The sequence below is a fragment of the Aspergillus novofumigatus genome (assembly GCF_002847465.1).
Source record: "Aspergillus novofumigatus IBT 16806 chromosome Unknown P174scaffold_2, whole genome shotgun sequence".
In the NCBI taxonomy this organism is placed as follows: Eukaryota; Fungi; Ascomycota; class Eurotiomycetes; order Eurotiales; family Aspergillaceae; genus Aspergillus; species Aspergillus novofumigatus.
This window is the reverse complement of record NW_020194275.1, coordinates 1926790-1954386: the sequence shown is the minus strand read 5'-3', so window position 1 is coordinate 1954386 and position 27597 is coordinate 1926790. Positions and strand designations below refer to the sequence as shown.

The window sequence follows — 27597 nt, the reverse complement described above, 5'->3', positions numbered from 1 at the left end:
GAAAATGACGACGACCACCGACAGGTTCACCTCCGCAGCAGCAAGCGGCCGTATTTGTATTACCAGCTCCCCTATAAGGCCGTGCACACCCAGCATGTAATGGCTGTCATGAAGCGGTATTACACTTTCAGAAGTCACCCTGGACCTGGCCCACGCTTATTTTTGGATTGGGAGTGGAGTCCGTGGCTTTTTTTCGTTACATATTTTTGGCATCAAGATTCTAGATCAATCATTTAGGTCGATAGGGGCAGGAGTACGAACTAGACCAAGTTACATAGTAAAGGTAGTGCTTTCAAATTCGTCCTGTTCCTGAAGGGTGCAAGATGCGATTGTCCGGATCAGGACCTTTATTGCAAAAGGTAAAGGAAAGGTAAATGTCACGGTTTCATTTGATGCCTTAGGCTCCTACGGCATTCATTCACTTTGGCGGTCTGCGTATGGCGTCACTTCCTCTTATCACGTTATCTCTTCCTGCTCTTCCTGCCATCTCACTGAGCTGCTTTTGACAACTCGATACAAGATCATCAGGTACAGTCTGCATCCATGCGGCAGCCATGGAGACTGCGCCGCTCACCTTGGTAAGTGCTGGTCCTCTATGTTCCGCCGTATTCCATCCTACTAACACCACCGAGTTAGGCTCACACCCACGCCCGCAACGCCGTCCTAGAGACGCGCAAAGCCAATCCCGTGGCAGCGAGTGAGGAACACGACCTGGCTGCTGGCGAATTTGCGACAGCTGCACAAAATAGTTCGGACCGTGAGGTACATTTGCATTGCTGAAATTCAACATTCAGTCAAGATCTAACGCGGTGTTCATTATCTGTCTCACAGGCCTTGCGTACTCTCCAACTGCTTGAGCATCATCATAAGAAGCTCGCTCAAATCCTTCGCTTTCAACATGAGAATCCAGTCAGTCCTACATCCGCCGCCACCGCGCAGACGGGAACTGGAGAATCGGAAACGACCAAGTTATCCCCGACCTCACCAGAGCAAGCGCAGCAGCAGCCGCCTAGATTGGTTGGCAACACTCGGTTACCGGCAAGAGAAACCTCCTCCATTGCCAGCAACCTGGCCTCTGCACGAGGAATACCGTCTCAACCCCGCCGTGCCTCTCCCGTTTCCCCCACTGTATCCTCGCAACAGGCGGGGGCGAGGATGACCGAGGGTCCCAGCAAGCTGAAGACCGGAGAGTCAAGACTACGAGGAACGCAAGCCCATAATTTAAGGGACCATCCGAGCGGCGTATCTGCATCAAAACAACCCTGGTCCCCGCCAGTCACCAGTCCTACCGAAATCACATGTCAGCAATTCGTCCCGCCGGAAGTGGTCGAACCAGGTCGGCAGAAGAACAAGACTGCACCCTCCGAGGAACCCTTCCAACGCTTCTACTCGACTTTTGAAGGTCTCATCTCTAAGATTTCCGCACCTCTAGCATTTGCCGGTCTCCCGCTGGGATCACAGACACCCACGCAGTCCGACTCCGCAATACGCAAATCATCCGCCGACACCAAAGTCGATCGCCATCAAGCAACCTCTGACCGAATCGGCCAGTTCACCGAGCCAGACGTCAGCAAGATCTTCTCCCGCGCCGCCCTCCGCGCCATCCGAGACTCAAACGGCAACGGAGCAGGGAACACCGCAGAATCGTTCTACGTCGTGCCTACCACAGGGGGCACAGTGTCGTACGCCGGTATCCTCACCCGGGCCGAGAAGGAAGCCCGACGCAACAGCCTCGATGAAGCGGACGATGACTTTGTCGATGCGCGCGAGACTCCTGCATCGCCTGAGCTGCGCCAGAGTCTGACGGGCTCACGCGGCCGGGCGAGTCGCGCCGCAGACAAACTCACCAGCCTGCACAACCCCAAAACGATGGAGGAACTACAGATGGAGAATCAGGCGCTCAAGCATCTATCCGACACCCTTTCCAAACGGCTGCACATGTGGGAAGTCAACGCGCAGTCATCCTCCATGGCTCTGCAGCAGTCCCTAAAAGCAATGCACCACCACAACGGCCCGTGGCCCGACCATCCTTACGCTGCTCAGGGCTCCTCCGCCGCTGTTTCTCCCTCCGCTGCACTGGACTCGGACCAGCGTATCAAGGAACTGGAAGAGCGCATGCGCCGCAACGAGAAAGAGCTGGAGCGCGTCCGCCGTGAGAACGAGAAATTACGGGACGTTCTGGGTCGCTACCGAGAACGATGGGAGAAATTGAAGGAAGGAGCGAAGACTAGACGGGCGGAGGGTAGAGCTGCTGCGGGTTCTTCTTCTACGGCGGATACGGTCAGGGGTAGTGACAAGCCCGGAGCTACTCCCAATCCCGATCCCAATACCCAGGAGCAGGCTGAGAGCGCCAAGTCAAAATCGGATGGCGACACGGAGAATGAAAGTACAGGGCCAGAGGCGAAAGGGGATACCTCTGATAGCTAGCTGGGCAGGTCGGTTGGGTTGTGCTAGACATAGTAACTCTAGGCGGCATCCTCCCCAGATCTTTCAAAATGTGCTACAGTCAAGCTTCACCCATTGAACACAATATGGAAAAGTATCAACAGAAGACGACAAATTGTCATGTTAACATATTTTATGCCGAAGCACAGCTCCATGGTTACTGCAACATAGCAGGCATACGCCAATCTACCAAATGCCATGCCATGTAGACAATTAATTCATAATAAACTATATACACCTGCCCCAAACGCGCAACCTTGGCCCACCTGGACAAAAGCCCCAACAGCATCCACTCTACTGCACGTAAAAGGTAGCATTGCCCCTGATGTCCGCGGAGCTGCTCCCCACCAACGCAGCAAACGCCCCCGGCTCAACAACATACTTCATCGCCGAGTTCCACAGCCCCAGATCCTGCACCTTGATCTGGATCTTAACAGTCTTGGTCTTCTTTGCGGGGATGACCACCTTCTCGAACCCCTTGAGCTGGCGATTCGGCACCACAACCGACGCGATCTCGTCTTGGATATACACCTGCACGACCTCCGTCCCATCCATGCTCTTGTGTGTGTTCGTGACGTCGACACTAATAGTGACGGTATCCGAGGCAGTGACGTTCGCCTTGTCGACAGTGACAGGCCCATACTCGAAGGTGGAGTAGCTCTTGCCGTAGCCGAAGGGGTACCAGGGGAGGGGCTGCCGAAGACGTACTGGTGGCCGAAGACGAGGGAGCCGTTTGGCAGCTCGTAGCCGGAGTCGCCGATGGAGCGGGCGGAGTTGAGGTAGTCGTAGTAGATGGGGAGGTCGCCGACGTAGGAGGGGAAGCTGACGGAGAGCTTGCCGGAGGGGTTGTAGTCGCCGAAGAGGACGTCGGCGAGGGCGTTGCCGCCTTCCTCGGAGGGGTAGAACTGCTGGACCAGCGCGGCGGTGGAGTTGGAGAGCCAGGTCTCCGTTACGGGCTTGCCGCTGCTGAGGACGACGATGGTGGGGACGCCGGTGTCGACGATGGCTTTGATGAGGGGGCTTGGGCGCCGACGAGGGAGAGGTCATTTACGTCGACGTGTTCGCCGGTTCTGCGTGAGGGTTAGTTACGCGATGCAGCGCCATTTGTTTGGGTTTCGGACTGGGGTGACTCACGTTGCGTTGAGTCCTTGCCACAGCTCCATCTGGTCTCTCGACCAGGTGCCAACCACTACAATAGCCACGTCCGATTTCTTCGCTGCCTCCACGGCCTCGGCGAAGCCGGACTGGTCGTTGCTCCATCGCTCGCATCCCTTGGCGTAGTGGACATTTGCCTTCTTGCCAACTGCGGCCTTGATCCCGTCCAGAGGAGTGACACCCCGGTACTGGCTCTTGTAGACCACGTAATCTCCGTACTAATCATTATGAGCGACGTTATACGTGTCATGAGCTTTGCAGAGGCACTTACATTCATGAATCCATGGGCCATGGGTCCAATAACGGCAATGTCGCCCTTCTTCTTCAGAGGAAGGGTGTTGTTGTGGTTTTCCAGCAAAACAATGGACTCCTTGTCCAACTGTCTAGCGAGCTTGACGGCTTCCTTGCTGTGGATGAGCTTGTTCCATTGAGACTTGGGAGCGGCGGGATAGGGGTTTTCAAAGAGACCCATCTCGAACTTCGCTCTCAGCAGTCTCGAGACTGCGGTGTCGACAGTCTTGATATCAAGCTTGCCGGCCTTGACCAGTTCGGGGATCTTCCGGAAATTGCTTTTGCATATGTCAGCAAGCGAATAATCAAATCCCAGATGGCACTTACAAAGAACCACCGCCCATCTCGACATCATTACCGGCGGGAAGAACCTGGAGAGTGACGGCGTCCATGTCAATAGGGTTGCTTCTGCAGAGCTTGAACGCCGAGCACAATCTGTCTGTGCCGCCGGCGTCACTCATGACAAAGTAATCGTAGCCCCATTCGCCTCTCAGGATCTCGGTCAGAGTATGGTAGTCCGAAACAGCAGGGATACCGTCATATCTAGGCAAAAGGACGTCAGCAGCTTCTTACGGTATTGTCAAGACACACTTACGAGTGATAAGCACTCATGATACTCCATGCGCCAGCGTCAATGATCGCTCGCTTGAACGACGGGAACCAACTGTCTATGTCAGCATCCATTCGCGTCCTGATCCTTGGCCACTTACGTTGTGCGCAGGTATCGCTCGCCTCCGTGAACAGGAGCGGTGTTAATACCCTGTTCAGGCTGGCTGAATCCTATGAAGTGCTTGACCATCGAGGAGACGTTGAGGCTCTGGAGGCCCTTGACGTAGCTATAACCCATCTCGCCCGAAAGGTATGGATCTTCGCCGAAGGTTTCTTCAACCTAAGAGAGGGTACGTTAGTTCCCTGCATGATAGATAGGAAGACTGTACGCATGGCCTACCCGACCAAATCGCAGCTCGCGAGCCAGGTCCACGACAGGAGCAAAGAGTTGGGTGACACCAAGTGTACGAGCTTCCTGGGCCACGTATTTGGCCATCTCTTGGACTAGCTGTAATTCTCCGTTAGATGTGTCTCTTGCAACAACATGCAGAATACGTACCTCTCGATTGAAGGAGCAGCCATACGCAATAGGCGAATTGAAGATTGTCGCGTTGCCAATCAAGAAACCATGAATACCTATAGACGATCGAATGCCATCAGCATTTGACGAGAGTCACACATATCATCACTCGTACCCTCAGTCTGGACAATCGCCGGAATTCCAAGCGTCGTGTTCTGCATGAGATAATCTTGGGCTCTCTTAACATTGGTAGCAATCCAATCCCAAGAAACGGGGTAGCCAACTGGAAAACATCGTCAATGCTATCATTCGCTTGAAGTCAGGGTCCGGTTTATCTACCATAGAACGATCCCGCCTTCATCTTCATATTCTCGACGAGACCGGTGTAGTTGAATGCTCCGCTGGTAGAATTCATCCAATTGGTAATATCACCTGCAACCAACGCAGTTAGCTATGTCAATGAATGTGATCATTAAAACCAAAGGGGATGGAATCAACGAACCCTGCATCAATTGGGCCATCTTATCCTCGATCGTCATCCTGCCCAGAAGATCGCTCACTCGGTCTTCCACAGGCGCACTGGGATCTTTGTACAGCGGTGTCGAAGCAGCTTGTCCTGTAGACAAAGCCGACACAAGCTGCAAGAGCAGCAAGCTCTTGGAGAGGAAAGTTCCAACCATCCTGGTGCGAAGACGGACAGATTCAAACCGTCCCTGTAGAAACTATAAATTGCGAGGTCTCTCCTCAGCGAGCCATGCAGGGGACAGAGACACAACCAGAAAAAGAGAAAGACAATTGATCCACGAGGGAGGCACGGCGATTTATCTATTATTTACCACGCTGCTGCAGTCTGCGCTCTGCAGTCTCCGCAGTGCACGCCATTGTCCAGTAATTACTCTCGTGTCTCGGCGTGTGGCTAGGCCATGCTCGGAGCAGGAAAAAAAGGTAAAAATAAGAGACCATCGTAATAAACTGGTCTCAGTGCCGCCATCGCAATCTAATAGACTGAGTGCATTGTTTGACACAGAAGAGGCAAGCGTCCAAGCTATCGTACTTTAGGTTGGAGGTTAGGTCCAGTGCGGAGATGAGTCCGGCTCGAAAACACCGTTAGGGCCTTAGGGGAGGTGAGAAAGTCATATACTGGCGAATGAATACATCAGCGTGGTACGGAGCAAAGATCCACACTCCATGGAATTGGCTTGGAGCCTTCAACAGCAATACCAACCGCAAATGCTAAGGAACTAGGGATGGAGTTGAGCCGATATCCCCGGAATTGCAGCGAAGACAAGATGCGGAGAAGCACTCGTACGGCTAAATTCAAGGGAAAAGTTTAGCAGGATGAATGCCTAGTGGCTGACTTAGTTGTGCTTTTAGCAGATTCAATCAAAGCGAGTGACGAGACTGGAGAGGAATAAATGATCCATGCTGGGATCTAAGGGAATTAGGGTGCTGCAAGATGTGTATTTTCCACCTATGGAATCATTGGATGCAAGTCAACGCAGAAACCACAAGAGAAATCCTGCACCCGTTAGCTGATCATTTCCCGCAATTGTCATGATAGTGGGCCGGGGTCAAGGATTGCTTTACCTCGTAAAGGATTTTGGAAAAGGAAGCATGGGAGCCAGGGGAGAGGAGAATGGAAGTGCCACTGCTCTGGCTGGAAAATATCCCCCTGAATTGTTGAAATGATGTCCATTGGACGTCAATTATTACCAGGACTCGCATTCCAATGGCTGTTATATATATAAGGGAGCCAGACCCGGCAATGCCATGTCCAAGTATAAACTACTATTAAAAGATAGGAACCGTATATCTAATAAATATATGGGCTCAGAAGCAAACCCGGCCAACCACCCATTATTACAACAATAACAACAAATATGTACCGACGACTGGAATGAGCCTGCCGCCGCAGAGAAGAAAGTGCTCCATTCAGGTCTATGCCTGCGTATCTCCGCCACTTTCGCGACCGCCTCCTCCATCATGAGTCTCGGTGCTACCGTCATTCTCGTTTGCTTCGACTGCTGTCGTATTGTCCAAAGCCTTGTTGCTGCTGTTAGGCTTTCGTAGAGCGCCACCGAGCCATGCTAGACCTCCACTCCATGAATCACTTAAGCTGCGCAGCCGGGTGAGCGTGGTGATACTACTTCCACTTTGATTGATAGACTGATCTTCTGAGTCTACTACCGGGTTGAAGTTACCAACAGTCCCAGGAGCCGTCGGGATATCCCCAGTAGAATGGAGTCGAGCAGTCGCAAGTTGGAATGGAAGATGCTGGTCCACACCCGCATCTACCCCATCTGAAGGGTCTCTCAAGTCACCGTTCCCGTTGCGCATGTAGCCGTCAAATGCTGTTGTGCTTAGCTGCTTTCTTCGAGCGGATCGCTTATGCGTCATTCGGTCTTTCACGGGACTGGTCTCGCCACGGCGAAGTGATTCGGCAACGACCGCACTGAAACCTGCCGAAAGGGTAGGGAGAAGTGGGCCGGGAGAGAAATGCTTGGATATAGAATTGCGCAGGTTCCTTGCGGGAGGAGTCTGGGGGACGGTATTTGCTCGGCCAGCCGATTCGACGTGGTCGGGCTTGGATGGAGACGAGGGTCGGTAACTGTGATCTTCGATGCCAGGGGCAGGGGGAAACTGCAAGAGGACTGCTGAATCAGTAGTGGCAGTTTCGGACTGTTTCGGAGGAGTGGCTGGTCGGTGAAGCTGAGGTTCGGATTTGGAAGCCTGAACGTGTTGTTCCAAGTGGTCCGCCCATGGGTTCGTCAACAGTGAGTGAGAATGCGAGTGCAAAGAAGACGGATGCCCGGGAGATGGCTGTGTAAGAGATTCCGCGGTCAGGGAGCCGACAGGAGACGAAGGAGCAGCGGACAGAGCGCCCTTGGGAGTGAATTGGTCCTCATCAACGTTCTCAATTCCATTACTCAGTAAAGAACCCGACGGGGACTGTAGGTCGTTCTCATCAGGTATTGATCGCCTTTGCCCGGGTTTGCGTGTCCTAGCTTGATGCACAGGAGGGGCAATGTCAGCATTGTCCTGACACCGCTCTCCTCCCAGAAGCCCAATCGCTTCTTCCTCGTCATCAATGGAGAAAGAAGACTCGTCATCTGCTCGGACTCTGCCACTTGTGATAAAGTAAACGCCTAGGAATGTCATAAGGCAGCCAGAGACAAACTTTGAGGCGCGCTCGGCGGTGTAGTTCTCAAAGTCGCGGTATAAAACGGCACTTCCAACGATAACCGACAATGTGAAGAGCACGAATTGCGTTGGGATGACTTGGGTGGAATCAAAACGTTGCAAAGCCCGGTTGATGTACCGAATTTGCATCAGAGCGCTGAAGACAAGGACAAACACCAGTAGATAGGTGATCGGAAAGGTTATAACATGCCAAAGCGTAAACGACAGCAGCGACGAGACGCCTTTTGTCGACAATGCGGTATATCCACCTTGACATCTGAATGAGTACTTGGTTCACACGATCAACAACGCATCAATAACGACTGAGACTTACCAAACAGCGCGACTAGCCCGACATCTATCAGGATGGTTCGCGAGCCATACATGTGGCTCACCCACATGAGAGCAACTATCAAGCAGGCCGTCAGACCCAAGTACAGCTCGAATTCCCAGCGCGTGATCATGACCCATATATCATGTGGACCGATTTTCTCTTCCGACGAACTGGCACTGAGCACGACCACAACAGCGCCAGCGATTGCAATGAGAACCCCCAGGCATCGCGTTGCCGAAACTTCTCCTTGAGCATTATTGGGGCAATAACGCAGTTTGAGATCAACGCGACGACGCCTAGCGGGGACACAATCGATGCAGGAGCAAACCCATATGCCATGAAGTTACCGATCTCGCCGAGACACATGAGCACGATGCCCGCCCACCAGTACGGCGAGCGGAGGTATGATTTGCGCCGGCCATGGCGCGAATCTTTATCCCCAGGACGAATAGTTTGGTCTGACAAAAAGGACTCGCGTAAGCGACCGCGCGAGCCGGATTCTCCATCCGAGAACTCGTCGCTCCGTCTCAGAAAGTCCTCGGGTAATTCTGGCCCGGAATCCGGAGACTCGTCTCGAAAACGAGGAAACGGGCGTCCATCTCGTCTAGGTTCTCTGTCATCCTCCTCGTCTACGGTAGCTCCGTAGACACCTGCTGCATTCCGGCCCGAGTTGGCCCGTTTCCACTGTATCGCCCTTTGGAGCTTGCTCTGCTCCCACTCCCTCTCGATCCGGATGTGAGCGTAACGTTGGATATTGAGTGCCAGAGATATCAGCACGTTTCCCACCAACGCAGTTACAATACCAATCAGAGATGACCATTCATGTATATGTCCTCCGTTGTGGCCGCCATTATTCGAATCAGAGCCCGATGTCGACGAAGGTAAATGTCGAAACGATGAAGAGGCGGATGCGGCGGCGGTCGGATTAGGGGCGAAAGAAGCGACAAGAACCGTAAGCAGGCCTGCTGCTAAGGGCTCCTCTTGAAAGGAAGCCATTCAAATGTAAAAGAAAAGACGACCAGACAGGGGGAAAGAAACGGGTTGAGGAGCTTCGAGAGCTCCGGTGACACACGTTGAGACGAATCGATCGTTATCAGCCGGGCCAAGATGCTCAATATGATGCGGGAACACGGAGGCTTGAAGACTGAGGATGAGTACCCGATGAGTGTACTCAAGGCGCTGAAAGAAACCGATCTGATGAAGTGATGCTCGAGTTCAACTGTAAACAATCGCTCATGCTGGTAAAAAATGGCGCATTCTGTTTCCTGAATTTCCTAAGCTCCAATGCTTTATATCTGCACTTCCCAAGATGAAACAATACCTCTGGCAAAAATAAAAGAGGAACGATGTCGGCCAGCAACGGACAGAAAGGGGTGGTCTTGCTGTCGTTCAAGAGCAACCGTAGAATGACCGGGATGGTCGGAGGATTGACTGGGCGTGGATTTAGAATTGCGAGAATACGAACGATCGCTCGGACGATCTAATCAAGAAGGCAGCGGATGAGAACAGACTCAAGCGCAGCATCGTGAGTAGTGACAAGGCTAAGGCAGACAGGTCGGTGCGAGCTTATAGCCTTTTTGAGTAAGGTAGAGAGAGAAAGCGACTATTGAAGTGCCATTTTCCGCCTAGAGGATCATTATTACTGGTCTGACCTCCACAACAGCCTGGAAGGCCATCGGTGGACACCCCTCACTGTCCAACGTCATCGAGCACCAGATCTCCCACCGGCTGACAACTCTCTCTGCTGCTACTTGAGTCTAGTATGCATAAAAATCCTGATGGATGCATACAGATGAGGGTATCTCTGATTATTGATGCTAGACCATCGATGATAGTTTTGGATTTAATTACACTAAACAGACAATTCATGCTTCCCCACAACGCCGTCCATCTTGCATATATATATACATTAGCGTTTGAAAAGACGCCTACCCAAGCCGCAGGAGAGCGGAAAATGCCAGGGAATCAGGAACGTAAAAAGGTTCTTTTAGGGCGATCCTTTCACCGCTTGGCCTTCTTCTTATCGGGTTCTTGCTCTTCCTCGTCATCGCTGAGCTCTCTGAATATCGGTACTGGCTGCGTTTCTTTCCATGCCTTGGTGAAAATCGGGTCCTTCTCGGCTTTGTCGGCGTACTTCAGGAGCGCCTCGCGAGGGTCTTCGTCTCGCATGGAACTAAGAGGAATATTTTCGCGGATATGCCGTTCATCCGGCTGCGATTTTGCAAAAGGAGTAGTTGCCGGCAAATGTGGTCGTCGCGGGTCCCTGGAACGACCCGAAGCCGTGAGCCCGATGGTTGGATGGCGGGCAGACCAGGTAGCCGAGCTGTAGTGAGGGACTCCGTTCGATCCGACCACAACGGAGTCGCCCGAGATACCAGCAGACAGGTCCATGGTAAGCGACGGATCATCGTCGATATGGCGACGTTTAGGTGCCCTGGACATGACCAGGGCAGCTCCCTTGGTCGACATATTGGGATTGTAGAGAACGTGTGTCTCGCCGTTGGCGGAACCAGTAATGATCTGATTGAGCTTTTCATGCCAGAGAACAGTGACGAGGGGTGACCCAGGTGTGACTGGTGTAACAAGCTCAGGTTTCAGGGTAGCTGGGTTCAGGATGTGTAGATGACCAGTCTCCGAGCCTGTAATGACGTTGGCCGACGTAGGTGAGAAGACAATGTTGGAAGACGGATAACGAGCTGAAATCGATGGGTGCGAGACGGTGGTGATTGGCTGTTTAAATTTTCGAGTGTCCCAGAGCTTGATGGTATCGTCCCCTCCTTTGCTGATGACTAGTCTTCCATCGGAGCTGATGTCCAGTCCACTCGTCCATGTATCACGAGTATGGGCATCTCTAATCTCCCCACTAGGCCGAGTAAACGGTCCATTCCCGCCCCACATCAGCAAGCTTCCATCGAGGGCAGCAGCGACGAGAATACTAGGACCGCCCTGTTTGGGGGAGCCCCATGCGACGGCAGTCATCTTGCTCCGACCAGCGGACCCAGCCACCCTAGACTTGTGTACAATGACTTCCTTTTGCGATCGCCCGACGTTTGCGTCCCAGATGCGAACTGTGCTATCCGTTCCTGCGGTGACACACAAGTTGTAATCGGTCGGAGACCAGGCGCCACTAGTCACTTCCGCTACATGGCCTTTGGTATTATGAAGATCTCTCAGGTACATGTCCCCCTTCACGAATTCGGTCAGAGTATCGCCGTCGCGGTCGAGAATCCGGGGTTGCGGCGTTGCCGAAACAACCATGACATGTCCGGGGGACAGAGGATTGAATGCGACATAGTGCACCGGGTGTGTTTCTTGGGCGGCAGATTGTTTCTTAGCAGACGGGTCGACGGACTTGAATGCGCGTACAGTAGACGGTGTCATAGAGGCAAAGTCATGGAGCTTGAGTGTGCAGTCAGTCGAGCCGGTAATCAATCGCGCTCCTGCCGGATCCACCGTCATGGTCGTCACTGCGCGCTCATGTGTTTTGATAAGAAGCTCGTGAGAGACTGGGAACTCGTCCTCCTCCTCCTCGTCAGAGTCATCATCGTCGTCGGACTCATCTTCCGAACCGGCTTTTCGATCGTGTCCTTTTGTCTCATTTTCGGCTTCAGCGTCTTCGACTGCCCGTTTGGTGTCAGTATCTTCCTTTCTATCGCCATCTGGTTCGGCCGAAACTTTCGACCGCTTGGTGCGGTCGATCTGGGCATTCACATCAAGCTGCTTTTCTTGTTTCCCGAAGCTACTCGGGAAAAATTTCTTGAATGCTTCTTCATCGAACCCGTCCATTGTGATCGAGAGATCTTGCAAAGTGCTTGTTCGAAGCTAATCGGAAAATGAACTTTCTTGATGCCAATAATGTTGCAACTGCTTCCGTTTGCCACTTTTGCAATGTTTGCGGCGTTTGCATCTAAAGCGTACACTATGATAACTGTATCGGCTTATCAGTCTCCACAACTACGAAGAGTACAGGTCCACTTCACTATAGAGGATTGGTAGCTCGGTTCACTAGTAGAATACATCATTGAAAGGCTCTTAAAGAATAGCCATCTTGCTCAATCTACGTAGAAACAAGGCACCTATTGACCATATTCCCGCCCTACAAGTACAAGCCCTCCACAGGACCGCCATCCTGCTTAGTCTTCATGATCCGTTCCCTAGCGGCACGGAAATCATCCATTTGCACCCTCATACGGCGCTCTCTCAGCGCCATCAGACCGGCCTCTGTACAAATAGCTCGGATATCAGCACCAGAGAGATCGTCTTTCTGGTTGATGAATTCGTCGAGGTCGACGTCATCTCCGAGGGACATCTTGGACGTGTGCAGGGTGAAGATCTTCTTCTTGGTATTTTCTGTGGATTGTTAGTCAGTAAACCACAGCAAGCTACTTAGCAGGGGTACTCACGATCTGGGTTTTCGAAGAGAATCTTTCGGTCAATACGACCAGGACGAATCAAGGCAGGATCCAGAGTCTCAATCTTGTTTGTTGCCATAATAACCTTTACATCACCACGGTCGTCGAAACCATCCAGTTGGTTAAGAAGCTCCAACATAGTACGCTGGATTTCTCGTTCACCGCCAGATGTAGAGTCGTAACGCTTGGTACCGATGGCATCAATTTCATCGATGAAGACAATCGAGGGCGCATGCTCGGCAGCAACCTGGAAAATCTGTCGCACCAACCGAGGACCATCACCCAGGTACTTCTGGATCAGCTCACTTCCGACAATTCGAAGGAAAGTTGCGCTGGTCTGGTTTGCAACAGCCTTGGCAAGCAAGGTCTTACCGGTACCAGGAGCACCGTAGAGAATGACACCCTTTGGCGGCTTGATACCCATCTCCTCATACAGTTCCGGGTGGAGCAAGGGCAACTCGACAGACTCTCGGACTTCTTGAATCTGCGACTCGAGACCACCAATATCTGCATACGACTCGGTTGGTGCCTTGTCGAGTTTCATGACTGAGACCAGAGGATCGGACTCTTCCGTCAGCACACCGACGACAGATACAGACTTGTGATGCAGAAGGATGCTGGCACCGGGCTCCAGCAGATCCTTGTCGACAAAGGACATGATAGAAACGTAGTACTCGGGGCCGGTAGCACTCGAGACAATCGCATGGTCATCGTCAATCAGCTCCTCCAGGTTGCCGACTCCCATGGGGCTCCCTCTCATGTCATCCACCCGGCTCCTTTCGTCGGCGTTCCTGTCCATGATATCGAGGTCACCACGGCTCACAGAGTCCAGAGTTGCCTGAGCTTTTGCCTTGCGCAAACGCTCCATATTCTCCACATATTCCTCTTCGAGCAACAGGTGGTCATGTACTCGTTGCATTCGAAGATATCGTAGTTTACATCGTGACGTAGGAAAAATGTCGGGAAGTTTTGAGGCAGTGCTAGGGCCGGCAGCCTTGCGCTTCTTCCGCCCAACCCTGGTGGTAGGTGGTGGTGGTGGTTCGTACTTGGGCTTCTCCTTCTGCAGACGTAGGCTTTGTCAGCTGGTGAACTTGCGGTATCAGAAAACATGTCGAAGACATCGACTCACCTTCTTATCCTTGTCATCTCTCCCATCTCCGCCAGGGCCTCCACCGATGTTTGACTGCTGGTTACCCTGTTTTCAAGACACGTTAGCCTGGCTCGAACGGGACAAGATAACAAAGGCACTAATGACGAAAGCGCTCTGATATACATACCATGTTCCCAGAGAACTGTGCAGTTAAGAGTTAAAAAGCGGTACCAGAATTAGTCCCTGATGACGACAACCTTGATACCAGCAGGAGTCGTTGAGGGGGTGGTTGATATAGAAGGGTGGATGAAGGCGTGAAGAATTGAGTGAGTGCAGCTTCCGCTGGAGAGACGGACGGAGAGCTCTCAAGGTAAGCTGTTGTCGCCATCTGGCCCGGCCTTGGCGGCCAACATGCGCGGCACGTGACTAGTCGCTTTATTTATCGCCTGAGGCATCTACGTTACGTAGCGTACTGCTACCTCACCAATCTGGGTAAGAAGATCCACGGTTGACAGCCTTGCGGCCTGATGCATTTTACTGGCGAATGATAGTGGAATTCAAGCGTCACCAGGGCGGCTGCGGGCAAGTAAATATAGCCTCTTAAGGTAGACTGCCTGGTATCTAGAACACTCTGTAGTCAGGTAGCTTAAGGTAGGTAGCTTTCTGCCTTACACACAGCACAATATAGTCTAAGCCCTTTCGCATTTTCGAATCTTCAGCTTTAGAGCTTCAGCTTTAAATCGTCTTGCTGCAAAACACGTTCATATATCTGCTCTGTTGAGCTATCCTGTGAGTATCCAAAGTACTCCTCATCTGCCTCGTCGTCCCCTCATCAATCACTCCTCGAGCTCCAGTCCTCGAAAGATAGCGAGGCTCAATATGCCTTCATCTACCAATACCAACAAGCATGTTTACTTTTTTTTCTGGCTCGTTCCGTCCCACCTTCTCCCCGCTCGCCATCACGCTTCGGATTGATTAAGAAGATAACTGATCGCTCTTGCTGATAAGGACCAAAGCTGTTCCATAGTTAGCGACTCCGGACACTATCCTTCGGATCAAATTCGGTTCACTTGACCACATCATCTACTCCTAAGCGTGGTTCATCGCTTACGTGTCTGTGACTCGGTCGATCATTCCACTTATGGCTTCTAATCGAACGCGGCGTATCGCAAAGGAGATCGCGGATATTCGGGCAGATACTCATTCCCAAATTACTGCCGAACCGGTGGAAGATGACGATGTAACACATCTACGTGGCACGTTTCCGGGGCCCCCGGGTACACCGTATGAAGGTGGTACTTATGAAGTTGATATCAAGATACCCAACGATTATCCATTTCGGCCCCCTGTCATGAAGTTTGTGACCAGGGTCTGGCACCCCAATGTGAGCAGCCAAACGGTGAGTATCGTCAGCGTCTCGAACCCTCTGTCTGGTCAGGAGACCATTTCTAATGTTCCTTTAGGGCGCGATCTGCCTCGATACGCTGTCATCGGCATGGTCGCCGGTGCTGACCATCAAATCCGCGCTTTTATCTCTGCAATCCTTACTCAGCACTCCTGAGCCCAAAGATCCGCAGGATGCAGAGGTAGCCACCATGCTACTGCGAAGACCGAAAGAGTTCGAGCGTGTCGCCCGGGAATGGGCCGTCATCCACGCTGGGGCTCCCCGAAAACACGCTGGGGAGGGTAGTGGAGGAGCTACAGACGAAACTCTTCGCCAGGAGGAACTTAGGTCCAAGGCGGAGCAAGAAAGGGAAGATCTTTCCAAGTACGTAACCAGCCAGGGGCCATGTTTCATTACCTCTAGAGAATCGCATCTCATACATGTCAATAGGTACGACGGATATAACAAAGACCTGATCGATCGATTCTGCAGCATGGGCTTCGATGTGGATCGAGTGGTCGCGGCGTTCAAATTTTACGGCATTGATCGAATGAATGGTGAGGACTATGAATTGGATGAAGCTTATATGGGTGATATTACCGCACGGCTCCTGGGTGAGCCGTAAGTGACGGCGTGATGACTCTTTGGGCTATTTTTGGGCAACAATAGCGAATGAAACTGATCGAATGCATGGTGCCTGGCGAATGCTCCGTTTTCAAGAGATTCTACCTTATTTCTATGGACATTGTTTATGGTTGGGAGGAGCAACGCCTTATGGCATGTCTTCATGAACTATTCTTTGCTTGTTTCCGGCTCTTATGGCTGTCTACTTTATGCTTCCTTTCCATCTCCTGTCTCTTACTTTAAACTTGATATTGAGCTTCTGAAATACGCTTCAGCGTTGTAGAATGTCGTCGTAAATTTAGTTTTAGCTAGAATTGGCCGGCAACAAGCTGATAACGATAAGCGGTGGATCTCCATTCTTTCTTGAACTCCGCCTAGCTTGATTGTCTCCGACTCTTCCTGTTTTAACACAGCTTGCTCTCTTGTTGATGCACTGATGGAAATCTATTAACCTTGGATAAAGAAATATACCCCCTTATTATTGCAGCTATATCGTTCTTTCTTCTTCTTGCTTCTCCAATCGCCCACGTCCGCGGGGCCTAACGGTCGAGCTCCATCAAAAGCAGGATGTTCGAGGACGATATCTATCGGACCTCATCACAGTATAAATTTTGGTCTTTCACAGAGGCCTCCTTACGGTCCTTAAGGGAGAACACAAATGCCGTCGCTAGTCAACGAGTCCGAGCGGCGCTGCGGAGAGCACGGGAGGCGCGACAGTCAGCCAACTCGTCGGCTGCAGGGACTCCTACAGCAGGGGCTACTGCAGATGGCAAGGGAGCTGACGAGAAGGACATTGACTGTTTGACACCAGAAGAAGAGAAGGAGTTAGTGAGGTTTTATTGTGAAAAGGCCGTGGAGCTGGCGGACACATATAAGCCACCCTTGCCGACGACAGTGCGGGTGCGTATCTCGTCTGATGTTGAGGGCGCATAACCGTCGAATGATAATTAACTAACGTCGCACGTCTCTCTAACAGGCCACTGCGATTCAGTACATCCGTCGATTCTACCTCAGCAACTCGCCAATGACCTACTCTCCCAAGACAATCATGCCCTGCGCTCTCTTCCTTGCTACCAAGACGGACAATTTCTACATGTCCCTGCGCCAGTTCGCCGAAAAGGTCCCAGGCGACACAACAGCAGAAGACATCATCGCGCCAGAATTCCTCATCATGCAAAGCCTCCGCTTCACCTTCGACGTCCGGCACCCCTTCCGCGGCCTCGAAGGCGGCGTCATGGAACTCCAAGCCATGGCCGAAGGCATGGGCCAGCCTGCACCTCACCTCCCTCACCAGACATCAGAAGACCTACGCCGCGGACTCCTCGCCATCCCCGCCGCACCAAACGCTCCACAGTCCTCCTCGATCACCGACCGGATCGCCCGCGCACACACCACAACCCGCGAACTCCTCAAAACCGCCGCCCAAATGACCGACGCCTACTTCCTCTACACACCCTCGCAAATCTGGCTGGCGGCCTTCATGCTCGCCGATCGCCCCTTGGCCGAATACTACCTCGACACGAAACTCGGCGGGCCAGCCGCTGAGAGCTCCAACGCACAAGCGGGGAACCCGCTCTACGAGCTGCGCGTGAAACTCCTCCGCACACTCAACCAGTGCGCTGCCCTCCTGCAATCATACAAGCCCCTCAACTCCGACCCAGAGCAAATGAAGAACCTCAAACGCATCGGGAAGAAGTTCTACTACTGTCAGAACCCGGAGAAGATCTCCCTTGCCGGACAGAAGCGGATCCCTGCTGCGGCTGCTGCCGCCGCTTTGGCAGGCGAAGGCGCCACCTCGGAAAGCGAGGTCGAGCGGCAGGCGAAGAAGCGGAAGCTGGAGCGGGCGCAGAGGGATCGGGAGGCGAGGGATATCTTTGGCGGGGAGCTGGTGGCGCAACGGGTCAAGGAGGGGCAAGTTGGCGAGCAGCAGCATCCGTCGTAGAGCTAATGTGGTCGGAAACTGATATATACCTCTTTTCTTCGAATAGATTTCGGTAGTCGGTCAACCGCAACTTCATTAGCCAATGTACTTTATTGTCAATGATCTAATCTACGAGAGAAGTTGGAACTAGTCCAGTAACCCTTACTCTGTACACTACATCAGGACATGCATAGAATCAAGACTATCAGGTGGCTCACGTGCAATGGATATGTATTATAGTCATTCATCGGCCAGACTTACAGAGACGGACAGAATTCAACAAGACTATATGAAGTGTCTATAACAGGTATCATGGGGATGCTCATGAAAGAGTAAAGGAACATGGAATTCAGCCATCACGCTCGGCTCGGCTCAGCTCAGCTCTAGTAGGAGGATGAGAGGTATGAAAACGGACCATCTAAAAGGCGCACCCAAACAATGAGAGAGGAAAAAAGAAAAAGAGCAGAGGAATACCTCCAACAAAAAATATGTAAAGAAAAAAGACGCAAGTCAGCCACTATATCACTGGCTCCAGGATACATCATCACTCCTGGAAGAAAAAAAACTTTTTTTTTCCTTCCCTGCCGCACTTTTTATGTGTCATCTCTAAACGTCAACGTTCCAATTCGTAACAAAAATGCAGAGACGCGGGAAATGCGCTTTAGACAGCACCCTCGGAGACCATCTTCCTGCGCAGGTGGTCCTTGTACTCGCCGATACTGCCGTCCCAGCGGCGGATGGTCTTGTTCTCGCACACCATGATGTCCTTGGCGATCTTGTCGAGGAGACGGAAGTCGTGGGACACGACGACGACACCACCGCTGAAGGCGTTGATGGCATCTGCCAAACTGTCGATGGTGGGGATATCGAGACCGTTGGTAGGCTCGTCGAGAAGAATCATGTTGGGGCTCTCGATGGCCAGCAGAGCGAAGACGATACGACTCTTCTGACCTTCGGACAAAGTACCCATGAGGGCAGTCTGGGATTCACCGCTCAGACCATAGCGACCGAGCTGCTGACGCCAGTACTGGTAGTCCTGACTCTTCTCGGGGAATTTGTCGCGAACGAAGTCCAGTGCGGACTTGGTCAAGTCCAGCTGTTCGGCAGAGTGCTGGCTGTACATGCCGAGCTTCAAGTGAGTGTGACGGCTGACACGACCGGCAATGGGCTGGAGCTTTCCGGTCATGAGACGGAGGAGGGTAGACTTGCCGACACCATTGGGGCCGACCAGCGCAGTTCGCGAGTCCATGTCAACACCAAGGTCAAGGTGCTCGTACAGTGTGTCGTCCCAGTTGCCAGAGTAAGAGAACGAAACATCATCGAAGGACAGGACGGGAGGAGGAAGCTTCTCGACCTCAGCGAAACGGAAGGAGAAGACTCTGTCGGGGATAACGGGTTGAATGAAGCCTTCAGCCTCCATCTTGTCCAGGATCTTCTGACGAGACTTGGCCTGTCTGACCAAGTTGGCATAGGTACCGGCGGAAGCAATGAACTTCTTGATGTGGGCGATTTCCTCCTGCTGCTTGTTGTAGGCCTTCATCTGGTTGGTCTCCTGTTCGCTGCGAGTCTTGTGGTACGAATCGTAGTTACCACCGTAGTAGAGGAGCTGCTTCATGCGCATGTCGATCATGGTGGTGCAGACACCGTTCAAGAAATCCTGGGAGTGAGAAACAAGCACCAGAGTGCGCTCCCACTTCTTCAAGTACTCTTCCAGCCACACACAGGCCTCAAGATCCAAGTGAGCGGTGGGGTCGTCCAGCAACAGAAGAGAAGGCTTAACGAACAGGGCCTTGGCAAGGGCCACACGCATACGCCAACCACCGGACATGTCCTTGGTCTTCTTGTGGATGGTTTGCTTGTTGAAACCGAGACCGGTCAGAATCAGGGAGGCACGAGTGTGGAAGGTGGAAGGATCCATTTTGTCCATGCGCTGGTCCATGTTAGTACACGATATTGCTATATAGGGAAAAGTCAAAAGAACTTACGTCGTACAGATCTTCCAGGATGGGGCTCTCAGGACCATCCTTTTCCAGAATCTCCTCAGCCTGCTTCTCCATGCGGTCCAGTTGGTTCTGCGCCTCGGTAACGACCCATTCAAGTGCACCGAGGTCGCTGGGAGGAGCACCCTCATTCAGAAGGTAGATATCGATGTGTTCGGGGATGGGGTACTCGCGAGTGGCGATAGATTTGAGCAGCGTGGACTTTCCACATCCGTTCTCACCGAGCAGACCATAACGACGACCGAAGTTGAGTTCCAGAGTAGAGTCGGTGATGAGGACCTTGCCGTGGAACACGAGGGAAGCGGAAGTGATCTTGACGTCGCGAGAGGAAGCCATCGAGGACAGAACACCGGTGGTGACACGGTCGGACAGACCGTGCTTATCCATCTGTGCGGTGAGCTTCTCAACTTCCTTCATCTTCTCGTCGGTGGTAGCGGGCTGATCTTCGGTAGGGAGAGGCTCGCCATCGGCGTCAACCAAAGGGCTCTCGTCACCCTTGACATCCTTCTTCGACTTCTTCTTATCGCCCTCGGCGGCACGCTTGGCGAGACGAGCGGCTTTGGAAGCGGACACCATTTTGGCAGTATGTATTGGGGGAAGGGGAAGGTGATAGGGTGGGAGGTCAAGGGAGAGGACAGGTAAAAGGTCAAAAGTCTGCCTAGGGTCGTGAACGCAGATGAAAAAAAGGCTCGACGAAAGTGGATCGATAGCGGGGAGGAAGGAGAAAATAGGTAGGGAGGGGCGACCAAAGCCTTTTGAGGTGGGGTGTTTTCGAAATCCAAAAATGTATCCTTGACCTTCTATTGAAAACCCTTTATCGATAATCTTCGGGGAGGCGAATCCTCAGCCGTTACTCGGTAGTGGGACTCGAAACTCGAACTGGGCTAGAATCGAGGGCAAGAAGAATGGTATATACGTAGTACTGAGAAGCTAGTCTCAATGAACGAAAGGCCTGGATGGCAATAAACTATGGAGACCAACACCCAAGAAGATGTTGGGAGGGATAAAGAAGTCTTTAGATACCTTGTGGCCGTCCATCGAAAATTCGTTCAGTGGGCCTGATTCTCATTGGCCAAGCGACGTCACTGCATGGTACGTGGCGCCGCCAGGCCTGATTGGGCAGCTTTGATGCACGTGAGTTTTGGCCTTAAGCCTAAGGCACTGACGGCCTTTGCTATCCAGTTGAGTGATGTTCGTGGGATGTAGTGAAGAAAAGTTCGACATGTTCAGAGTGAGGCATCGTGTATAACTTATCATTATAACTCTAGCGCTGCTCTCTATATGCTGAAAGCTAGAGAAAAGCAGATCTATTGTATTCGTTGACTGACCCTCTCCAACACCTCCCTTTCTTCTGCAGTGATCCAGAGGTTGTCAGGCATCAATACTTCGCCAGGCCGAATGATTATTTGCTCAGGCGCATCCGTGACGCTGTCCTCAGATTCAGTGGGTTTGATACTGAGTGCTTTCTCATGTCTGACGCTTTCAGCATCCTCGAGTTTCGGACGTGCAAGGCTATGCGGTGTCCACCAGTAGACGGGGAACCGCCGCTGAATGTTGTTGATCATTAATGCCACAGAAAGGATCAGCACACATCCTAGCAGCACCACCGGAACCAGGTACCAGCCCAGCTCATATGCCTCGGTGACGGCTAACAGAGCTGTGGCGCCGGCAGGAGGATGCGTGGTATTCGTGATAGCCATGAAAGCGACAGTGATAGCACAAGCAAGAGCTCCTCCGACTTGGGGTAACGCATGGGCATGGTGATTCAAGGCAAAGAGCTTCCCAATCGCTACACCAATGATGCTCGCTGCCAGCTGACCCACGATCATATTCCGAGGTTGGGCGAACGGGGAATCGATGGCAGAGAATTCCAATACCGCCGTGGCGCCCTGTCAAGTCTCAGTATTATTGCAATAGCAAGAGCCTGGAATTTCTAGGGTTAGGTGACTCACAAAACTGGCAACGATAATGGGTGCATGGTGTGCCTGGAATGACGGGACATGCAAAGATGCCTCGGCAATAACGAGGACACCACAGAATGCTCCGATGAGGGCCCAAAAGGCAATCACCAGGTTGCCAACAGCCTTAGGCGGTTGATCCCCTCTATATCCGAAGAAATGAGAGACAGGACGAGGCAGCCAGCGCCATGGTGGAGCGGGCAGATACGGGTTCAAATAGGCATCTATATCGAAGTGCCAGCGAGAGAGGTCAAAGCCCTTCGAGGGGGTGGTGCGTGCTGAAGTTGGTGCACCATGATTGAAGCTGTGTCACCGAAGAGGCTCTGCCAAGTCAGAGGACATAACACAACTATGAGCCTCGTAAGTCCACGAAAATATCCCAAGGAGGACAAACAAGTTGAACTCGGTAGACTAGGGTAACTTTAAGATCTGTGACACGTTCCTCGACAAGTGCTGTTCACCAGAAAGGAAAAAGATAAACATGATCAAGCGAGCAAAAAAAGCTACATGGGAAATTGGCTGCAAGGGAAGTATATATGTGCTGCAAATTGGAGAAAGGGAGAGAGGAGAACTGACCTGAAATGAGGAGACCCCAATACAGGTGAGGAGAAGAGAGGGGATCAACATTCAAGTAGGCCGTCCAGTGACTAGCAGCACATCATTAGTCCGACTTGGAGTGAGGTTTCTGACTGTCATCACCATGCTTGCACCTATATAAATGCCCTAGCGCAGAGAGATTTCCAAGCCGGTTGTCTCTTTTTCCTCCCAGCAGGCATAGCAACGCCCGCATCTCCGCGGACAGTGGCAATCTGTATGGGTTTTGGAGAGAGTCATCGATGTATTGTCCCTGTACAGCAAAACGCTCTGTTCCCTTCGGTTCTGCTTTGATGTTGCAATTGTCCTGGTTCTTCCATTCAGAGGGTTTGCATTTGGTAATGGAAATTCCTGTTTGGGTTTAGCGGCTACATGCGAAATAAATGAGGTAATGCAATGGCTCCTCTGTATTGTCAGCCTAGCGTAAAATTACGTACTTTTATGCTGCAAACAGCGATCTCTGTAGTTCTCCGTTACTCCGGCACTTGCTGACCACCTGACAGCGGCCACCCCGTGGTATATTGGGGTTACAGGAAGGAACCAATCTAGCCTATCTTGGTAATAAGCTCAGGGCGTAGGATTTCAGAGAGTCATCACTGCTATCTATTTTCAAGATCAATACACGCCGCGGCCTAAATCGTACATTTTGCTTGAATTCAAACGTCAATTGTCTTGCCAAGCTTCGAGCTCTCCTTCGCCAGCTCAATCAATCTGATGACTTTGGCGGCCTCGGCACCACTGGCCGGAAGATCGCCTTCTCCGGCAAGAGCACGGGCAAGCTTCCGATAGTATTCGGTGTATGTAGGTGGTTCAACTGTTGGGAAGATCTCAGCGACAGGCTTGCCGTCTTGGATGGTGGTCAGGGTTCCTGTGCAAAAGCATCGTTAGTCATATGACTGCCAAAACTTGCAATGCGGATGCGACCTACCGTATCTATCACTAGGTTCCCGAGCGTATCCGTTGTCTCCGGGTCTCATTCCAGCCTTGAGCTGGTCCTCCTGAATATCGAGGTGGAGCTATGGAAACCATGTCAGCGTTGGGCCGAGTAAAAGTGATCAGATTTCCCACCTTCTTGAAGCTACCCTTCTCACCTCGAACCCAGTACCGCAACTGCTTCTCCTCAGGGCTCACAACACCCGCCTTGGCGGTTACAAGAAGTCCATTGTTATAGTGCAACAGAACAGTGAACGAGTCCTCAAAACCTGTCGTGTTCATAGCCCTCTGAGAGCCAACGAACCCTGTGATCCGATCCGGCATTCCCATCAAGTGAACAGCCTGATCGAGTAGATGGCTCCCGAGATCGTAGATGGCGCTGCCACCCGGGATGACCTTGTTCTTCCATTTCGAAGCATCGGCGGCGGGCTCCTCGGGCCGGTGACGGTCAAAGTGAGTCTCGAATTCGACAACTCGGCCAAGCGAGCCGTTCTTCACCAGCTTGGTTAACGTGACAAAGTCGGCATCGAATCGGCGGTCTGTCAACCTCGAAGTCAGTTCCTAGAAGTGGATTTTTCGACCGAATTCGGTTTGTCTAACGTACTCTGGAATACGGCCAACAGCTTGTTCTGCTGCTGCGCAAGGGTAACGAGGTCATTGGCCTCCTGCGAGGTGGGAGTGAAGGGCTTTTCGCAAACAACTAGATATAAATAGGCCATATCAGCGAAAGTGCAATCAAGATAGTCGAGGAAAGGACCAAACTCACCGTGTTTGCCGTTCTCCAGAGCCAGCTTCGCCAGAGCATAATGCGAGTCAGGGGCAGTGGTGATGATCACAACGTCGACCGCAGCATCCTTGATCATGTCCTCAGCGGTGCGATAAGACTTGACTCCAGGGTGGTCTTTCTCGGCATCGTCCTCGGGCTTGGGTGTGCGCTGCACAATAGCATAGAGTTTGAATTGAGGGACTTCTGCGACGAAGGGAATGTGGAAGATTTTGGCGCTGAAGCCATAGCCTACGATACCGACGTTCCAGGTTTTGGAGGCCATGATGATTGTCTAGAAGAGAGAGTGAGGAAAAGGAACCAACAGAACAAAGCTTGTAGATAAAGTTGAGAAAGCCAGGAAAGTAATTCTCGTCCTATGCCTTATATACACAAAATGAACGCTCCGTGCCACTTTGGCAAGCTGATCGAAATTCTCTTCCAGGGTCGTCATAGAAAAGGAGCGGGTGCGGGGGAAGGTCCTGGCGAGGGGCAACTACCGCAACCTCTGGATCGGGCGGGCGGGGCTCCATCCAGAAGCCGACTCTTGTCCCGTCTCGGATTTCTGTCCGCCGGCCGATGTTGAGGTTTTCCATCCCATTCTAAGTATTCTCGGAGATTAGAGTCGCGTAATTGAATCTTGCTATGACTGTGATGGCTTTTGTGATTACAAATCGCAGAATTGATTTCCAATCATGAATCGATGGCGTACTCTATTCCTCTATCCCAACACACCGACTCACTTCAATCGCATCCTAGAATAGGAAATGTCAGCCGAATGCAATGTGTAATGGTCCATGGAATGAGTCAACGGACCTGCAACCCCTCGGGCTGATGTAGCGTGCTCTTGTACACTAAATTCGGGTCCCCGAGCACCTCAAAACTGGGCTTATCATCCTCACCCAGGAAAGACTGGACCGTCCGCTGCGGAATGCCTTCGTTGTTATAGCTCTTGATCGGTCCCTTCTTGGCGGCCTCGCGCTTCTGCTCCACCGTGCTGCGGACATACTCCAGATACGGTGGGTTACCGGGCCGCAAGACATTATCCGCGGCCAGAACCGAGACATTGGGAACAATCATGCCGAGCTGTTCGCAAAGCATCAGATCCGTGGTGTACGCGGGCTTGTAGTGATCGAGGAACATGAGCTCGATCCGCTTGACCTCGCCGCTGGTGAACAGCTTGTACAGCGACTTGTCACTTCGACCGACGATGATGCGGACAAAGTCCCGCAGACCGGCAAGCTCGATCAGCATGTTGGCGATGGCGGCATATTCCGGGTTCAGCTCCAGACTGAAATAGCGCTTGCCGCCAGCTCGGCGGACGGCATCGCCGAACAGTATGGCTGAGTAGCCTACGTAGCCGCCTAATTCGATCATTGTATGTGGCTTGAGCTCAGCAATGAGATCGGTGACGATCTTGCCTTTGGCGGCTCCCACATTCATGAAACGATATTTCTCTTCGAACTTGTGGATGAGATCCAGAACCCGTTGCGGGTTGCCTCTGATCTCATCAATGTCGGGTTGTTCGTAGATGAAATGCAGGAGCTTGAGCTCTTTTCCGCTCTCATGCTGTACATGGACTAGCGTTAGACGGACATCGTAGCACAATAGATGTAGCGAATGAATAGCTTACCTGTCCAGGACGAGGGTGACGCTGACTTTGATCTGCCATTATGAGTTAACACAAAGATAAGATTCGATGTGAAGGACGGAGCGATATATGAAGATAGTAAAGCAAACGGGTAAACAAGCTGCCTTTTATTCGAGCACTTCACTCCACAACCTCCGCGTTTACCCACAGTGCTGATGCAACAAGACTCGGAGCTCGGGGCTTCTACCATAACCGACGGAGCAGTTAACTCCGAGCAATTCGTATAATTGGCAAGCTACACACTACTACGTAATGACACGAAGTAGGAGCCTAAATTATCGATATCCCCTATCAATCATGCAGATATTGTAGGCTATATCAATCTTAGTAATGCTGGTCGTGACTCATCAAACTCGCGGACTTATCGCTGATTTCTATACTTCCGTACTTCGTCACAAACTACCTCAAACGGAAATGAAACCCGACCATACAGTGGGGTTGATGTAACTGTCAGAACTATCGGGCGTTGACTCAACATACTAGGTAGGCAGACACGAAGGTATATCGCATGAAACATACCTTACAGCCTTGATACTCGGCAATCGGACACTGGTGTTCGGAGTTTAGGTAATTAGACCCTGCTTGTCGAACTGCTCAGGGTCTTTGGAATCTCCCGGAGTCGAGAACTTCAATAGCCGTCCGTAGCCCCTTGATAATGCATGAACCAGTGTAACTCTAAGGGACAGAGTTAACTTTGTCAACTTTCCATGTCCAGAAATTTCTACCTAAAATGGGATTTGCCGGAGCTGATGCATACTAGAAAAGGATTTCTTGCAAATCCCCATTCAATGTCCACACCAGGTAGGTCTAGTGACCTACCAACCAAGACAACTGCAGAGTGGAAGCTCCTGCAGGCCATGCCTGAGGGACAGCGGCATCCTTGCGAGAAAGTCCACAGGACAAATGAAATCTCTGAGGCCTCCCTTTGCCGGTGCGTCCATGTATTCAAACAGTACATCAGGCTTCCTCCTCACAACTTGAAGGATATCAGCGCCGTCAACTCGCACGGCAACTGTACGAAGGATGGCATGTTGTTGTACCAGATTGATACGGGCAGCTTTTAATATTTCAGTGTCAACATCGCTTCGAAACTGGCAAGGCTGGTAAAACATGCATCATTAATGGTATACTTCTGCAGTGTAGAGCCAGGAAGCATATACGCAACGTCCTTAGGGCGCGACATTGAATAATATGAGACATGACCTCCTTGTCACTGTCGATATGCATTACTCCTTACCAGTGTTGAACAGGCCGTTCGTCCCGACACTTCACACTGTCTTGTACCTGGTCCGGTGACAGACGAGTCATATGCTCAGACACCTGTAGAATCCGTTGATGAGAAAATACGTCAGCCACTAAGATCCCACTTCCTTTTCATCGAAGGTGATATACCGATACTACCTCCTCACTCTTGCAAAGATGCTGATCGACGTGATGATCAACCTCACTTAACTCCAGGCATTGCCCACGGAGCTCGACCTGTTGGACCGGCGACCCACAAAGCGAATGTTTCATCATGGGCATATCTTTCAGGTTCCCAGTCCGATACATCGTGTGGCCACCCTTGCTCTGCGATAGGTAGATTGTTCACAAATGAGACTTCATCTGCCTTGGGATCGAGGTATCGTCGTCCAACGGCGAGCCTTCAATGACAAGCGAGCGAGTAGGAAGCAATTCCGGCATCTACGATCCAACATCGACTTTCGGAATCCCTCTTTTGTCCACTTGCATCCTTCACAGCCAGTTCGCCACCAACTTCACCATCTTCATGACCGTGTGCATGGTCTTCGCTG

General features: G+C 51.8%; 11 protein-coding genes across 11 annotated transcripts; 3 read left to right on the top strand and 8 right to left on the bottom strand.

The window, feature by feature from the left end:
* Positions 1-349: 349 nt before the first annotated feature.
* P174DRAFT_510079 (uncharacterized protein) lies at positions 350-2427 on the top strand (the record flags this gene model as incomplete). Its single annotated transcript, XM_024831632.1, has 3 exons — positions 350-578; positions 637-762; positions 832-2427. The coding sequence occupies exons 1-3, from the start codon at positions 555-557 to the stop codon at positions 2425-2427; spliced, it is 1746 nt and encodes a 581-aa protein (XP_024685551.1). The 5' UTR covers positions 350-554.
* A 312-nt stretch (positions 2428-2739) lies between these two features.
* P174DRAFT_417937 (putative beta-glucosidase) lies at positions 2740-5640 on the bottom strand (the record flags this gene model as incomplete). Its single annotated transcript, XM_024824648.1, has 12 exons — positions 2740-3103; positions 3154-3465; positions 3580-3818; positions 3872-4169; positions 4219-4434; positions 4487-4555; positions 4602-4780; positions 4841-4948; positions 5000-5076; positions 5136-5243; positions 5300-5392; positions 5463-5640. 12 exons carry the CDS (start codon positions 5638-5640, stop codon positions 2740-2742), a joined length of 2241 nt encoding a protein of 746 aa, XP_024685550.1.
* Positions 5641-6898: 1258 nt separating this feature from the next.
* On the bottom strand, positions 6899-9470 carry P174DRAFT_457682 (DUF803 domain membrane protein; the record flags this gene model as incomplete). Its single annotated transcript, XM_024829575.1, has 3 exons — positions 6899-8409; positions 8475-8650; positions 8692-9470. 3 exons carry the CDS (start codon positions 9468-9470, stop codon positions 6899-6901), a joined length of 2466 nt encoding a protein of 821 aa, XP_024685549.1.
* Positions 9471-10094: 624 nt separating this feature from the next.
* P174DRAFT_438751 (WD40 repeat domain-containing protein) lies at positions 10095-12289 on the bottom strand. Its single transcript, XM_024826618.1, has one exon. It carries the CDS (start codon positions 12258-12260, stop codon positions 10476-10478), a length of 1785 nt encoding a protein of 594 aa, XP_024685548.1. The 5' UTR covers positions 12261-12289; the 3' UTR covers positions 10095-10475.
* Positions 12290-12459: 170 nt separating this feature from the next.
* Positions 12460-14322, bottom strand: P174DRAFT_510077 (proteasome regulatory particle base subunit RPT2). The gene is made up of 4 exons (XM_024831631.1): positions 14164-14322; positions 14016-14081; positions 12878-13946; positions 12460-12824 (listed from the first exon to the last, which is right to left on the bottom strand). Exons 1-4 carry the CDS (start codon positions 14164-14166, stop codon positions 12571-12573), a joined length of 1392 nt encoding a protein of 463 aa, XP_024685547.1. The 5' UTR covers positions 14167-14322; the 3' UTR covers positions 12460-12570.
* Positions 14323-14625: 303 nt separating this feature from the next.
* On the top strand, positions 14626-16329 carry P174DRAFT_438749 (E2 ubiquitin-conjugating protein UBC1). Its single transcript, XM_024826617.1, has 4 exons — positions 14626-14765; positions 14990-15375; positions 15440-15744; positions 15811-16329. The coding sequence occupies exons 2-4, from the start codon at positions 15118-15120 to the stop codon at positions 15983-15985; spliced, it is 738 nt and encodes a 245-aa protein (XP_024685546.1). The 5' UTR covers positions 14626-14765; positions 14990-15117; the 3' UTR covers positions 15986-16329.
* Positions 16330-16405: 76 nt separating this feature from the next.
* Positions 16406-18027, top strand: P174DRAFT_384566 (TFIIH complex kinase subunit CCL1). Its single transcript, XM_024823216.1, has 2 exons — positions 16406-16884; positions 16961-18027. Exons 1-2 carry the CDS (start codon positions 16552-16554, stop codon positions 17924-17926), a joined length of 1299 nt encoding a protein of 432 aa, XP_024685545.1. The 5' UTR covers positions 16406-16551; the 3' UTR covers positions 17927-18027.
* A 539-nt stretch (positions 18028-18566) lies between these two features.
* P174DRAFT_365628 (ATP-binding cassette family ATPase ARB1) lies at positions 18567-20481 on the bottom strand (the record flags this gene model as incomplete). The annotated part of the gene is made up of 2 exons (XM_024822067.1): positions 18567-19835; positions 19891-20481. 2 exons carry the CDS (start codon positions 20479-20481, stop codon positions 18567-18569), a joined length of 1860 nt encoding a protein of 619 aa, XP_024685544.1.
* A 398-nt stretch (positions 20482-20879) lies between these two features.
* On the bottom strand, positions 20880-22136 carry P174DRAFT_476212 (HPP family protein; the record flags this gene model as incomplete). The annotated part of the gene is made up of 2 exons (XM_024830666.1): positions 20880-21794; positions 21858-22136. Coding segments are annotated over 2 exons (861 nt in total), but the record flags the coding sequence as incomplete, so codon positions are not given.
* Positions 22137-23012: 876 nt separating this feature from the next.
* On the bottom strand, positions 23013-24910 carry P174DRAFT_438745 (putative NAD binding Rossmann fold oxidoreductase). Its single transcript, XM_024826616.1, has 5 exons — positions 24157-24910; positions 23995-24090; positions 23526-23929; positions 23386-23473; positions 23013-23325 (listed from the first exon to the last, which is right to left on the bottom strand). Exons 1-5 carry the CDS (start codon positions 24437-24439, stop codon positions 23114-23116), a joined length of 1083 nt encoding a protein of 360 aa, XP_024685542.1. The 5' UTR covers positions 24440-24910; the 3' UTR covers positions 23013-23113.
* Positions 24911-24960: 50 nt separating this feature from the next.
* P174DRAFT_364553 (O-methyltransferase) lies at positions 24961-25825 on the bottom strand (the record flags this gene model as incomplete). Its single annotated transcript, XM_024821998.1, has 2 exons — positions 24961-25722; positions 25787-25825. 2 exons carry the CDS (start codon positions 25823-25825, stop codon positions 24961-24963), a joined length of 801 nt encoding a protein of 266 aa, XP_024685541.1.
* Positions 25826-27597: the final 1772 nt, after the last annotated feature.